The 14690-nt window shown below is 40.5% G+C and overlaps 1 protein-coding gene across 2 annotated transcripts in view; it reads right to left on the bottom strand.

Moving 5' to 3' along the window:
• Window positions 1–1895: 1895 nt before the first annotated feature.
• dync2li1 (dynein cytoplasmic 2 light intermediate chain 1) overlaps window positions 1896–14690 on the bottom strand; it is a 38013-nt gene continuing 25218 nt past the window's right edge. Inside the window, exons 7-14 of one of the 2 annotated variants that reach the window (XM_033025517.1) lie at window positions 12835–12903; window positions 12657–12734; window positions 10138–10217; window positions 9741–9811; window positions 8852–8949; window positions 8659–8679; window positions 7825–7917; window positions 1896–2284 (exon numbers count right to left, since the gene is read on the bottom strand). In XM_033025517.1, the coding sequence (XP_032881408.1) occupies window positions 2213–2284; window positions 7825–7917; window positions 8659–8679; window positions 8852–8949; window positions 9741–9811; window positions 10138–10217; window positions 12657–12734; window positions 12835–12903 (582 nt within the window). In that variant the 3' untranslated portion in view covers window positions 1896–2212. The remainder of the gene's footprint in view (window positions 2285–7824; window positions 7918–8658; window positions 8680–8851; window positions 8950–9740; window positions 9812–10137; window positions 10218–12656; window positions 12735–12834; window positions 12904–14690) is intronic. The other variant, XM_033025518.1, reaches the window with a different exon arrangement.

Here is a 14690-nt window from a genome sequence, read left to right as displayed (position 1 = left end):
AACAATTAGCCACAGTTAATGTGCATCCCTTCGAGGCTGGGACAGGAGAATGTAGGTACTTTCTCCTGCAGCTGCCCTCTATTCATCCTGACCCGCTCGCCTGGGAAAACAGCATTTGAGGCTCACATAGCAGCACAAATCAGAGCTCTTAAAAAGATTATTAAATGTTTATTAAAATCTGACCAAACAACAGAAAGTAACATAAATATCAATAACCAAACTAAGTGGGACCTGTTGGGTCCCTGTCACACGGGAGGTCTGGTCCCTCAACGTAACCCGTTCCCCAATGCAATATTTCACCACTCACCCGTTCCCCCAATGCAACCCGTTCCCTCAACGCAAAATTGCACCACTCACGCATAGCCCCCAACTGCGCAGGCGCGGATCATTTCCCATTATCTCCCAGCACTCCCTATCCCTCCTCTTCACCCTCCCTCTTCTTTCCCCTTCCTCCTCCCCTCCCCCAATCCCTCCCTCACCTAACCATCCCTCTCCTTTCCCCTAGCCTGTCACTCCTTCCCTTCCTCCCTCCCTCCACAACTCCTCTCCCCTCCCTACCCTCTTATCCCTCTATCCCCCTCACCTCCCCCCACTGCACTCTTCTCCCTCTATTCCCCACTCCCTACCTTCTGCACTCCCCCCTCCACTCCCTCTATTCCCCCTCCTCCCCCACTCTCCTCACCTCCTCCAATTTCCCCCTATCACTCCCTCAATCCCCCCACTTCCCCTCTTCTCCTCCACTCCCTCACTTCTCCATCCCTCTCCTTTCCCATACCCTCAGTCACTCCCTCCCTCCATCCATAAAAAGCAGCATCTGCAGCTCCTTACTCCACAAGTCATTTATTGTTAGCTGTGGTTTAGATCCCGTTGACCTGACGATTGGACCAGTTTGTAGTGTGTGTGTGCGTGTGTCAATTACTCAAACTCCTCGCAAACTGCTCGGCCTCCCTGCCATCAGACTCTCCCTCCCTCCCTCTGCCCACTCTGGCTCAGCCACCTCTTGGCCTGTCCTATCCGACCGGCCGCTGCTGCCGCTCGGCATTCCCCACCCTACCCGCCCGCTGCTGCTGCTGCTGCTGCCGCTTGGCCCGTCCCCACCCTGCCCACCCGCCTACCTGCCTGCTCGCTGCCGGGCCGCATGGGGTGGGGGGGTTTGGGGGATGGAGTCGGTGTTCGTCACGGTGAGCACCACGAGTTTCGATGAGCTGGTGGAGAAGATCTCCTCTGAGAAGGCCGTGAGGTTGAATTACCGCAACGGCGGCGGAAGAGAGGAACCCGGGGGGGGTAGAAGGCACCACCATTGCTGCAGAGGGCGGGCGGGGGAAAGGGGCGAATGATGAGGGAGAAAGAGACGGGACCTGGGCCCCCCCCCCGCGGTCGCCGCTGGTGGTGGGAGAGACGGTAGATAAGTTACTGTGAGGTTGGGAGAGAGGAGTTTATGAATGAGGAGGGACAGGCCACCGACGGTGGAGCAGGAAGGGGCGTCGCCATCCCGGCCGTGGCATTGACTGACAGGAGAAGAGACCAATCTGCGTGGCGCTGACTGAAGGAATCTGCACACAAGCGGTTTTAATGATTTTTAAACCTCGATAACTTTTATAATATACCACCGATCGGAACGAAACTTGTTGCACTCGCAGCACAGGAGACCGGTGAGTAACCGGGCGAAATATCGTCGAGCTATCGCGTACCGTTTTTGCGCAAATAGAAAAACCCTGCAAACCAGAAGAGCACATGATCAGAGTTTTAGTTATGTACAGGTAGATAGATGAGACATCTCCCCTCCAATCTCTCGACCTGAAAGGTTCATTATGCCTTTGCCTCCACCAATGCTACTTGACTTGCTACTTGCTGGAGGAACTTTCAAAACTTAAGATCTAAAACAGGTAGACGGGTTTGTTACACCGTGTTCCAATCCACATTTTATTTTATATCCTTTCTAAGAGAGTGTGTTAAAAATTATGACTAAAAATATACAATAAATGTCAATGAAAAAATTGAATCTATATCAGGCTCAATAAATTTGAAGAGGAAATAGAACATTTAAATTACTGAAACAGAAATGAAATGTGCAATACTAGTTAATATACAAAAGAATAATGTTAAAACAATTCACATATAATGGCACTCTAGATAATTGCCAAAAAGTTAATTATGGACTACAAAAATTATTTTCAAATTGAAATTGCACCATTGAATACTGAATGTTCAATTATCTACCATGCATGTCAAATTCCATTTCTTTCCATGATTTTGATGCATTTCTTTTATATTGTTCAAGTTCCTGAAAGAATAAAGTGCAACATTATGGTTGTAGGCTCAGCAAAGAGTTGTTTTTAAAGTATTTAAATAATATAAAAACACTAAAAAATATATATATATAAGACGTAAATAAGGTTTGCTTATTGAGGTATCTGGTGTTACTAACTCCAACAAATTATCTTGTACAATAAACTTTAAAAATACTTTTTAAATATTTCAATGTTCTGAAAATATAACTTGCCAAGCTTTCGTTTTGATCTTTGGAGCCTCAGTACTTTTAATGCACTAGCTTATCTGTTGCTCACTGATAATCGAAATTTGGCATTTAGCATGACTGCATTTTGACCTGTTAGACTTCGTCATAACAACATCTTATGGGCCACAGCAAGAAGGAAGAAATTATTTGGATCTACTACATTTTTAGAATAAAATAATTTGTGATGAAATTCCTAATGGATCTCTTATCAAGCCTAAATCTGTCGTTTTACCAGCATACCTTAAACAAACTATTAAATTGTCATTCAACTGGGAAGAGTGCAAATAAGATTTACAAGGATGTTGCCAGAACTTGAGTGGTTGAGCTGTAGGGAGAGGTAGGGCAGGCTAGGTGTTCCTTGGAGGACAGGAGGCTGATGGCTGATCTTATAGAGGTGTATAAAATCATAAGGGGAATAGATTGGGTGAATGCACTGTCTCTTACCCAGGGTGGGGGAAATCAAGAAATGGAGGCCATAGGTTTAAACTTAGACGCAAATTTTTCACTGAGAGGGTGGAGGGTATATGGAACAAACTGCCAGAGGAGGTAGGTGAGGCGGGTACTATCACAATATTTAAAAGGCAATTGGACAGGTACATGGATACTTCGACAGGTACATGGATAGGAAAGGCTTAAAGGGATGTGGGTCAAACACAGGCATATTGGACTAGTTTAGATGGGACATCTTGGTCGGTATGGAAGAAGTTCGGATGAATGGCCTGTGCAGGTGCTGCATGACTCTACAACTCGAAAAACAAATGCTTTGATGTGGAAGGCTCCAAAGACAGTTTATTTACTTGCATTGCCTGCTGTGGAAAGAGAAAATTGCAATTCAACGTTGCTTCTTTTTTTTTAAATCAAGATTTATATCCTGGACTGGAATTTCTGTGAAACTGACTTTAAAATATTATTCTTATGTACTTATGGTATTAATATAAAGTCTTCACAAAGAGGATTACTAAGCAATAATTTGAAGGGTTACTAAAGGTTATGTCTAATAAAGGTTTATTACACCTAATTAAGATTACTCATTTTCATTATCTGAAAGTGAAATTTGTCATAGCTAACCGTAGGTCAACCAAAAATAAATACACCTACAGTATAATAGTTGAGATTAAAAAAAAGATTTTAAATAGAATTAAGTCTTCCACAAGACTACATAATACTGAATCGTTAAACTGAACACACTACGAGACCAACAACTACCCAAATGCATGTATAGAAGTTCCTTGTTTCTACATGTATAGATAATTCTTGTTTACCTCCTGAACGTGGCTTAGATTGGCATCGTAAAGATCACAGAATATATTGCAAGAATATTGTGGTAAACATTTCTAAAGTGCTAACTATGGGCATAATGGCACATGCAAATCAGCAGTGTATTCATGTAAAGCCCTTCGAACCTGAGGGGCGACTTTCTTTTACACAAGGGGTGGTAGGTAAATGAAACGAGCTGCCGGAAGGTGTAGTTGAGGCAAGTATTATCGCAACATTAAATAGCATTTGGACAAGTATGTGGATAGGATAGTTTTGGAGGGCCAAATGCAGGCAGGTGGGACTAGTGTAGTTGTGGCATGTTGGTTGGAGTAGGCAAGCTGGGCCGAAGGGCCTGTTTGCCAGCAGTATGACTCTATCATATACTTTTTAAAGGCTGATCTTGTATGTGTGTATATATGTGTGTGTGTATATGTGGTTGTCTTCGCAAAAACACTACGTGGTAACTATCACATTTTTACATATTCTGATTGTCATTTTTCCCCTCGTGGCCGAGACCATCTTCACTGAACATTTTATTCTTTATTTCTCGACTTATTACTGATTAAAAGTAAGTAAAAAGTTTAAAAACATCAAAAGACTTTGAATTTGAAATGACCAGCTTTCACTGACGACGTCACAGTGGATCGGCTAGCAGTGATCAGCTTCACTGAATATTTCATCCTATATTTGACAAGTTATTTGCAATTAAAGCTTTAAAAATGCCAACTTTCACAAGATTTTTACATATTATGATTCACATTTTCCACTAGACAGAGATCACTTTCACTGAACATTTTATGCTTTATTTCTCGACTTATTACTGATTAAAGTTTCAAAAAATCAAAAGATTTTGAATTTAAAATGACGAGCTTCAACTGATGACATCACAATGGTTTGGCTAACAGTGACGACACAGGAACACTCTGGACTTTTCACCTCACAGGAGGGGGAGGGCGAAATGCTATTGCAACATGCAAGGGAGGTGCAATTGGAATTTTTTTCAAAGCCCATTGATCAGGGAGGCAGTGGAGTGCTGGAATCTTACGTTCGGGAAGGCCTTAAGTTGGAGGACCATGCCTCCCGTGGGGGCTACGGGTAGGGAATGGGTACGTTTGGGAAGCAGACCCAATGGGTCTGCACTTGGTCTAGTATGCTTATAACACTCTCATCTTGTACGTATGTGTGTATGTGTCTGTGTATGTCTTTTTTTGTATCTTCGTCAAAACGCTACACAGTAGCGCTGAAAACTTTCCACATTCTTGCTCACATTTTTCCCATCCACGTTAAAAAAAAACAACTTTGAGACGAATAACTGTGACTGCTTTGAGATTTTTCTGGCAGCTTCCAGTGATGACGTCACAATGGCATCTCACAGCTGTCCAATCACAATGAGATCTCATTTACATACACTGCCAATAACGTCACAGTGGGATTGTAGCCCTCCTAGCTCTAGCAGGTGCAAATGCATTTTTCTTAAAGTCACAGTACACTGAATTTTTTAAAAAGTTTAAAATGAGCGAGTGTGAATAGGGCGAAATGAGCAGCCCATGCGGAGTTGGGGGCTATGGGTGAGTGGTGCAATATTGTGTTGGGGAACGGGTTACATTGGGGCAATGGGTGAGTGATGGAAACGGGTTGCGTTGGGGGGAACGGGTGAGTGGTGGATTATTGTGTTGGAGGAAAGGGGCCCAACGGTGTTGGTCTAGTGGCTCTATAAAACTTTGAGAATACTCAAAGGATGTCAAGAAAACTAAAACGAATTGAAAAACAGTCAATTATAGATTTTGTAATCTGTGAGGAAGCTTGTAAATTTCATTAAATGGTCCAACTGTTGTGAGTTCCCAGCATAACATGGGTAACTTGGTCCATTGTTCAAGTTGTTTATATTTAATTTTAACCTTTTGGGAAAGCATTGACTGACCAACGATTTGGGGACAATGCACAACATGAACCTCTTCAGGAAAATTTGCAGTTATTGTTTTAATTATTCATATTAGACAAATGTGTTTCAATTTATGGCAATGAATCCTGAAGTGTAAATTTATATTGATTTGATAAATTGAGAAACAATAAAAGAATTATCATTTGAACCTTCACCGGAATTTTTTTTTGTAATGACACTAATAAAATTCAAAACCTTGGCCAACATAATTGAGTCCGAGGGTTAAATTGTACACAGTAAACTGTGGCAACTATTAGGTAAACCTCCTGATAAACATTGGGTTGAATTCAACACACAATAAATTATAACAAAATCAGTACTTTCCCCTGAAAGGTACAGTCTCTAAACAGTGCAGTTAACTAAAGCAAAGTCAGCACAAAGCTAAAATGCTTAGCTGAAAGCAAAAAAAAGTGGAAATGTAATGCAATGGATCTAATTAAAGGGGTAATATGAAAAAGAATAGCACAGAAATAAAAATCTGCAGTGTGAAGATATAAAAGCAAAACATTACAAGTTTATAGAGTGGTGAGTGGTTGAAAGGGAATATGTTTATTAAATACATATCTAGTGTTGCATTATGAGCAATAGATAAATGGCATACATTACACAATTACTTTATCTGCTGAGAAGCACATATTTTCCACAGTATGCTTCCTTCAATATTAGCATTCTGTACTCGAAGGTAACATTTGCCAGCATTTTCTCATCAACTTAATTTGGTGTCCTTGGGTAATAGACCTTGATGAGTATGGGGCGGCATGGTGGCGCAGCAGTAGAGTTGCTGCCTTACAGCGCTTGAGATCCGGGTTCGATCCCGACTACGGGAGCTGTCTATACAGAGTTTGTACGTTCTCCCCATGGGTTTTCTCCGAGGTCTTTGTTTTACAGGGAAGAGATTAAACGGGTTTCCCCCACCCGCCACATATACACAGCTAAAAAATACTAAAAATTAGAACCAAAAACTTACATCTAACGGGACAAAAATAAAAAAAAGACAGACGGACTGCAGTCGAGCCGCTGCCGTCAGGCACCGCCACTTCGCAGATTGTTATATTATTTATTATGATTATATATTCTGTTGTGCTGCAGCAAGTAAGAATTTCATTGTTCTATCTGGGACATATGACGATAAAACATTCTTGATTTAATAGGAACCCGAGGGGCATCTTTTTCACACAAAGGATGATAGATATATGAAACAAGCCGCCAGAGGAGAGTTGAGGCGGGTACTATCACAATATTTAAAAGACATTTGGATAGGTACATGGATACTTCGACAGGTACATGGATAGGAAAGGCTTAAAGGGATGTGGGTCAAACACAGGCATATTGGACCAGCTTAGATGGGGCTTCTTGGTCGGCATGGAAAGGTTCGGCTGAATGGCCTGTGCAGGTGCTGCATGACTCTACAACTCAAATAACTCAAAAAACAAATGCTTTGATGTGGAAGGCTCCAAAGACAGTTTATTTATTTGCATTGCCTGCTGTGGAAAGAGAAAATTGCAATTCAACGTTGATTCTTATTTTTTTTTAAATCAAGATTTATATCTTGGACTGGAATTTCTGTGAAACTGATTTTAAAATGTTATTCTTATGTACTTATGGTATTAATATAAAGTCTTCACAAAGAGGATTACTAAGCAATAATTTGAAGGGTTACTAAAGGTTATGTCTAATAAAGGTTTTTACTGTCTTGCATGTATATTACACCTAATTAAGATTACTCATTTTCATTATCTGAAAGTGAAATTTGTCATAGCTAACCGTAGGTCAACCAAAAATAAATACACCTACAGTATAATAGTTGAGATTAAAAAAAAGATTTTAAATAGAATTAAGTCTTCCACAAGACTACATAATACTGAATCGTTAAACAGAACACACTACGAGACCAACAACTACCCAAATGCATGTATAGAAGTTCCTTGTTTCTACGTGTATAGATAATTCTTTACCTCCTGAACATGGCTTAGATTAGCATCATAAAGATCACAGGATATATTGCTACGAATATTGTGGTAAACATTTCTAAAGTGCTAACTACGGGCAAAATACCACATGCAAATCAGCAGTGTATTCATGTAAAGCCTGAAACGCTATATGTTACCTGGTCCTTTTGTGTCCTCATTACATCCACTTCAGGCTCAGCATACTGTGGTACTTTGGCTGGATCCATAATATCTTTGAATTCTCCAGTACTCTATACATGGAAAACAATAGCCACATGTCCATTAAGATTCAGGGTTTAAAACTTTACATGTCGAATATGTTATTCATAAGAAAACTCCATGTTTGGAATGCAATTGAAGCAGATATTACAATATTGTATTGAAATAATCAGTTGTATTTCTACTTTCCCACGATCTCCTTGGTTACATATGATTTATGCGATAGCTTATGGAAGTCTGCATCTAACCATTTTTTAACAATCCATCATTGACTCATTGTGGCACAGTACTACCCTTTTCTGTAAGTATTTAAAAGCTAATAGAATTATGGTCACTGGTCCGAAAGTGCTCCAAAATTGTCACTTCAGTTACGTGCCATGCCTCATTTCTCAATTGGAGGTCCAGTATTGATCCGTCTCTGTTACATATTGTTTGAGAAATGTTTATCGGCAGATTTCACAAATTCCGCCCCTTCTACGCCTTATGCACTCTGGCAATCTCAATCAACACAAGGAAAGTTGAAATCATCTACTATTACAGCCATATTATTCTTACTGCTGTCTGCAATCTTTTATTACATAATTTTAGTAAAGTTCCCCACTATCATACTTTAGAGTTCTTGCTAATCTCTGCAATTCACCTCTACCTCACTGTGTGGTGACGAACAAAATACCCATCGTTACATAATCATGCTTCTTAGCTCTATCCGGAAAGATTGTCCTTGCACCTTTAGGAACATTTTCTCTTTCCAATTCCGCAGTGTCTTTACTAACCTGTACTGACAATCCACGTTCCTTGTTCAGAAAGCATGGGTAAGGAAAACATTTTGTATACGTGAATATCAAGTTCCCAACCCTCTTCATTTGAGTCATGTTTTGTTCATGCCACATCAACTTTTGATGTGGCATAAACAATACATGGTTTGAATACATGGATCATTAGATTACAGATTGATGGCAATGTTACCTCACATGGGAATAACCTCTCATATACTTTCTTCCACAGATCAATCGGATTCCGTGCATTTATTTTGCCCAAGTCAACTTCAGTAGCAGGTGGGGATCCTGTGTGCATAATATATATATTTTAATAAAAAGAAGAAAGTAATTAAAAAAATAATTTTGAATGTTCATATGAATCCAGTGGTATCGGAATGCAGATTTACCACATCCAAATGATCAAAGGCAATTGCTATTGAATGTTGTTGTATTTGTAGGTTTGTATTCAATATATACATAAAAATCTTAAAATAGTGCCCCGCACTGTGGAGATAGTTCTACACAATACAAGTTTCAGAGCCAGAAAATAAAATATCTTCCATTCATTTCTCCTAAATACTGTCTATACCGCTCGTTCCCCTTTCCCGTGACTCTCTACAGAAGGATCTTGACCCAAAATGTTACTTATTCCTTTTTTCCAGAGATGCTGCCTCTCCAGCCGAGTTACTCCAGCCTTTTGTGTTTATCTTTTAATAAGTCTTTCGAATAAATGAAAAGGAAGTTAAGTCCCATGATAAATTGTGGGAAATAGCAATCAAGTACTTGCAAGTCTTTATTTTCAGGAACCTTCAATAATCTAACACACAAAACATTCTAACACATTATTGGCTGATTTATTCTAGAAACAAACATGTTGCAAAGCAGCTTTCTCCTTCTGGAGCACTGTAGAAGTGTATTCTTTTAAACATTTTTTTAAGCCATTCTTTCTACATCTGATTTCATCCTCTTGGGGAAAGCTGGGCTGCAGCAAGTTAACTCTGTATCTCAGTCACATTAACTCAGTAACAACACTGACATCACCAAATGAAATTTGTAGCCTACCACCTATACAGGCTATTTTGCTGTTTTTTACTTACCAATCTGACTCAATGAGTCCATTCCAGCGGGGACAAACAATGGTTTGTTGTACTCCACAGATATTGTTTTGCTACAAAACAAAAGCAAATTAGGGATTTGGAAGTGTAGCATTTTTAATCTTAATAATTCTGCCTCCATTCCATAGTTTTCAGAAAATAACAACTGGCTGTTGGACTTGAGGAGGGCTCCCTTCCAGTGCCAAGTGTTCTTTTCAGGTCGGGAGATTAAGAACAGCAATGGCAGCCAAAATGGAATGCCTAGGCTGAATATTTGATAATGTCAAAGTCAAAAAATTTGTGTCTTGCGTGCATTTTTAAGAACGGCACAGCATCTTATTAAATTATTCTTTGCTATAGAGATTTAGCTACAAGAAATGAAACACAAAATGCTGCTCACCTTCTGTCTGTGCCAAATGCCAAATTGTTCAGGACAGTTCGCAACTTAGATACCGTAGCTTCTGATTTATTGCTGTAAAACTAAATAGATATGGTACAATAATTATAGGATTTAGCATGAAAGTTGTTTTTCTTGACACGGTACTGATACATTTATCATAGGATTTTATAAAAAGATAATTTACTATGAATTTGAGTAAGATTCCAGCTAGCATGGTACTGGTGCTAGCTCTAATCTCATTCAATGATGTCCTAAAAAAATATGTTATGACATCTTTCTTCTGAAATCAAGGCTAAATGGGTTAGTAGAGCAGTGCAGAGATTACATATGACTCTGATCTCCAAAATCAATCAAAAATTCAAATTACTTGTAAAACCAATAAAATGCTCCAATTGGTGACAACAGAAGTAGACTGCTAGGTTCCTGATTGACTTACAAGACTTCTGATGGGTGGAAATGAAAGCAGTATATTAAGCTCTCACATAGGACCATGTCAATTATTGTTCTTCATTGATGAAGTTATAGGTCGAAACAATGAGGAATCATTCAGGATTTATCTTCGCTTCCTCCCATTTTTCATCTATCAGTCACATTGGACAAAATCACTCTTTAATACTGTCAGTTATCATGAAGGAGGATGTTGATGCCAACTAGCCCTTCATTCCAACTGTCTCTATTGCCCCTTCTATTGCCTATAAAGTAGCGATTGTCATCTCCAATATTGTGAATATGGAATTAATGCCTTGGGTTTCAATTGGCGATTCCTTTTCCTTTTCATCAATTTCAGCATGCTCTTTGGCAAATGTCAGGTCAAGTCAAGAGAGTTTATTGTCATGTGACATTCTTGCTTGCTGCAGCACAACAGAATATAGTGAGCATAAATACAAAACCGTTCAGTGTGTCTATGTAGCATAGACCATATATATATATATATATATATATATACAAACATAAATAAACAGATAAAGTGCAATAGGCTGTTATAGTTCAGAGTTTGTTTGATGGCAAGTTTAATAGCCTGATGGCTGTGGGGAAGAAGCTGTTCATGAACCTGGATGCACCAGATTTCAGGCTCCTGTACCTTCTACCTGATGGCAGCAGAGAGATGAGTGTGTGGCCAGGATGGTGTGAGGCAGCGACTGCGATAGATCCCTTCGGTGGTGGGGAGGTCAGAGCCGATGATGGACTGGGCAGTGGTCACAATGTTCTGCATTCTTTTCTGCCCCCTGGGCACTCAAGTTGCCGAACCAAGCCACGATGCAACCAGTCAGCATGCTCTCTACTGTGCACCTGCAGAAGTTCGATAGAGTCCTTTTTGACATACCGACTCTCCGTAATCTTCTCAGGAAGTAGAAGCGCTGATGTGCTTTCTTTATAATTGCATCAGTGTGCTCGGACCAGGAAAGATCTTCGGAAATATGCAGGCCCAGGAATTTGAAGTTCTTGACCCTTTCCACCATCGTCCCATTGATATAAACGGGATTGTGGGTCCCTATCCTACCCTTTCCAAAGTCCACAATCAGTTCCTTGGTTTTGCCTGTATTGAGAGCCAGGTTGTTGTGCTGGCACCATTTGGTCAATCGGTTGATCTCACTTCTATACTCTGACTCATCACCATCAGTGATTCATCCCACAACAGTGGTGTCATGTGCGAACTTGATGATGGAATTTGCACTATGACTGGCTACGCAGTCATGAGTATAAAGCAGGGGGGTGAGCGACTAGGGACTGATATTGAATTAGTAGTTCTCAATCAGAATACCACTTTAACCTCATATTGAATTTTGGACTTCATATCCATGGTACTAAGACCTTTTCCCACATCAACAATAATGACTGATTCTACACTTGGGCCATTTCATTTGGATCTGAAACTTTAATCCATGCCTGAATTACCTAAACTCTTGGCCAGCCTCCCTTGTTCTACCCTCCAAAACCCTACTGCAAATTCTAGTGAATTTCATTGGCTCATTGGGGGAAAAAAACGTAAATAGTAGTTTTCAGAACCAAGGATAACCGACCGGTAATGTTAATGTCCGCCGAGCTTCACAGCCATGTATCTCTGGCTTCTTAAAAGTTATCTCCACTCCTTCTCCCCACCCCCCCTTCTCCCCCCCTCTTTCAAAGGACTTAAGTTACCCTTCCCGTACATTGTGCTTTCACCGTCCTAATTACAGCGCCAACCTTCCTGTTCATCGAGGTGTGTGTCTGTATCACATTGGCTTTGCACCGTGTGAATTTCACTTAGACAGTGCTACCCCCCGCTTGCCCTGTCCCCCACCTGCAAAACTCGCTGGTGAAGGAAGCGATGTGTGTATGTGTGTGTGTGTGTTCCACTCTGACAGTCGCCGTTCCAGTCGCCATTCGTCGCCGGCTACGACTTGACAGTCGCCAGCAGTCGCCTGAAAAATCGCCCGTGGGACAGGCCCATTAGGCATGAATTTTTTGTTATGAAAACAGCTATACAACTTGTTGTTGTACTAAAAGTTAAGCTAATTACATTAATAATGAACACATACCAATAGTGAACCTCCATAGTAATGAGCAACAAAACGCAATGTCTTGCAAATTACTCTTCTTTTTTCAGATTCAAAATTCTATGGAAAAGAAACCAAGTTAGCAAACCACCAGAACAATTGCTTCCACAACTATATCATATTAAAAATGAATTAAGTGACAATATAATTCTTACTGTACCTGTAAAATATCATACTTGCTTCCAATTATAACTAGAGGAAGAGGAAATGGATCAACAAGTTCCCAGTCCTGTTGGAATTTAGAAAAAATAGTAAACATATTATGGTTCTAAAGGAAAACACATAAAGTAAACAAAGCTAGGAAAATCCATGGATATCAAAAACTCTGGTTTCCAAATACTGCTCATTAAACCAGATTTAATGAAAATTAATAAAGTGAGAGCATTCAAAAAAATGGACAATCAAAACAGAGCAGCTCTTTGCTTTGATTGTCACCATTTTTTTGAATGCTCTCACTTGATTAGTTTTAATTAGCCTACTACAATGCTTTAGCTTACTACAACGCTTTGAATATGAATGTGGAGATTCAAGCTTATTTTGTCCGTGGAACATTAAAACAACAGATGAATAAAAATCTGGAATTTTTTGAGGATGTAACTAGGAAAATGGACAGGGGATAGCCAGTGGATGTTGTGTATCTGGACTTTCAGAAAGCATTTGATAAGGTCCCACATAGGAGGTTAGTGGGCAAAATTAGGGCACATGGTGTTGGGAGTAGAGTGCTGACATGGATAGAAATTTTTTTGGCAGACAGGAAACAAAAAGTGGGGATTAACGGGTCCATTTCAGAATGGCAGGCAGTGACGAGTGGGATACCGCAAGGCTCGATGCTGGGACCCCAGCTATTTACAATATATATTAATGATTTAGATGAAGGGATTACAAGTAACATTAGCAAATTTGCAGATGACACAAAGCTGGGTAGCAGTGTGAACTGTGAGGAGGATGCTATGAGAATGCAGGGTGACTTGGACAGGTTGGGTGAGTGGGCAGATGCATGGCAGATGCAGTTTAATGTGGATAAATGTGACTTTATCCACTTTGGTAGCAAACACAGAAAGGCAGATTATTATCTAAATGGTGTCAAGTCGAGAAAAGGGGAAGTACGACAGGATCTGGGGGGTCCTTGTTCATCAGTCAATGAAAGTGAAGAAAGCGAATGGCATGTTAGCCTTCATAACAAGAGGAGTTGAGTATAGGAGCAAAGACATAGAAACATAGAAACATAGAAATTAGGTGCAGGAGTAGGCCATTCGGCCCTTCGAGCCTGCACCGCCATTCAATATGATCATGGCTGATCATCCAACTCAGTATCCCGTACCTGCCTTCTCTCCATACCCTCTGATCCCCTTAGCCACAAGGGCCACATCTAACTCCCTCTTAAATATAGCCAATGAACTGGCCTCGACCACCCTCTGTGGCAGGGAGTTCCAGAGATTCACCACTCTCTGTGTGAAAAAAGTTCTTCTCATCTCGGTTTTAAAGGATTTCCCCCTTATCCTTAAGCTGTGACCCCTTGTCCTGAACTTCCCCAACATCGGGAGCAATCTTCCTGCATCTAGCCTGTCCAACCCCTTAAGAATTTTGTAAGTTTCTATAAGATCCCCTCTCAATCTCCTAAATTCTAGAGAGTATAAACCAAGTCTATCCAGTCTTTCTTCATAAGACAGTCCTGACATCCCAGGAATCAGTCTGGTGAACCTTCTCTGCACTCCCTCTATGGCAATAATGTCCTTCCTCAGATTTGGAGACCAAAACTGTACGCAATACTCCAGGTGTGGTCTCACCAAGACCCTGTACAACTGCAGTAGAACCTCCCTGCTCCTATACTCAAATCCTTTTGCTATGAAAGCTAACATACCATTCGCTTTCTTCACTGCCTGCTGCACCTGCATGCCCACTTTAAATGACTGGTGTACCATGACACCCAGGTCTCGCTGCATCTCCCCTTTTCCTAGTCGGCCACCATTTAGATAATAGTCTGCTTTCCTGTTTTTGCCACCAAAATGGATAACC

Source organism: Amblyraja radiata, chromosome 8 (assembly GCF_010909765.2).
Source record: "Amblyraja radiata isolate CabotCenter1 chromosome 8, sAmbRad1.1.pri, whole genome shotgun sequence".
Taxonomy (NCBI): domain Eukaryota; kingdom Metazoa; phylum Chordata; class Chondrichthyes; order Rajiformes; family Rajidae; genus Amblyraja; species Amblyraja radiata.
This window is presented reverse-complemented; position numbering and strand designations above follow the sequence as displayed.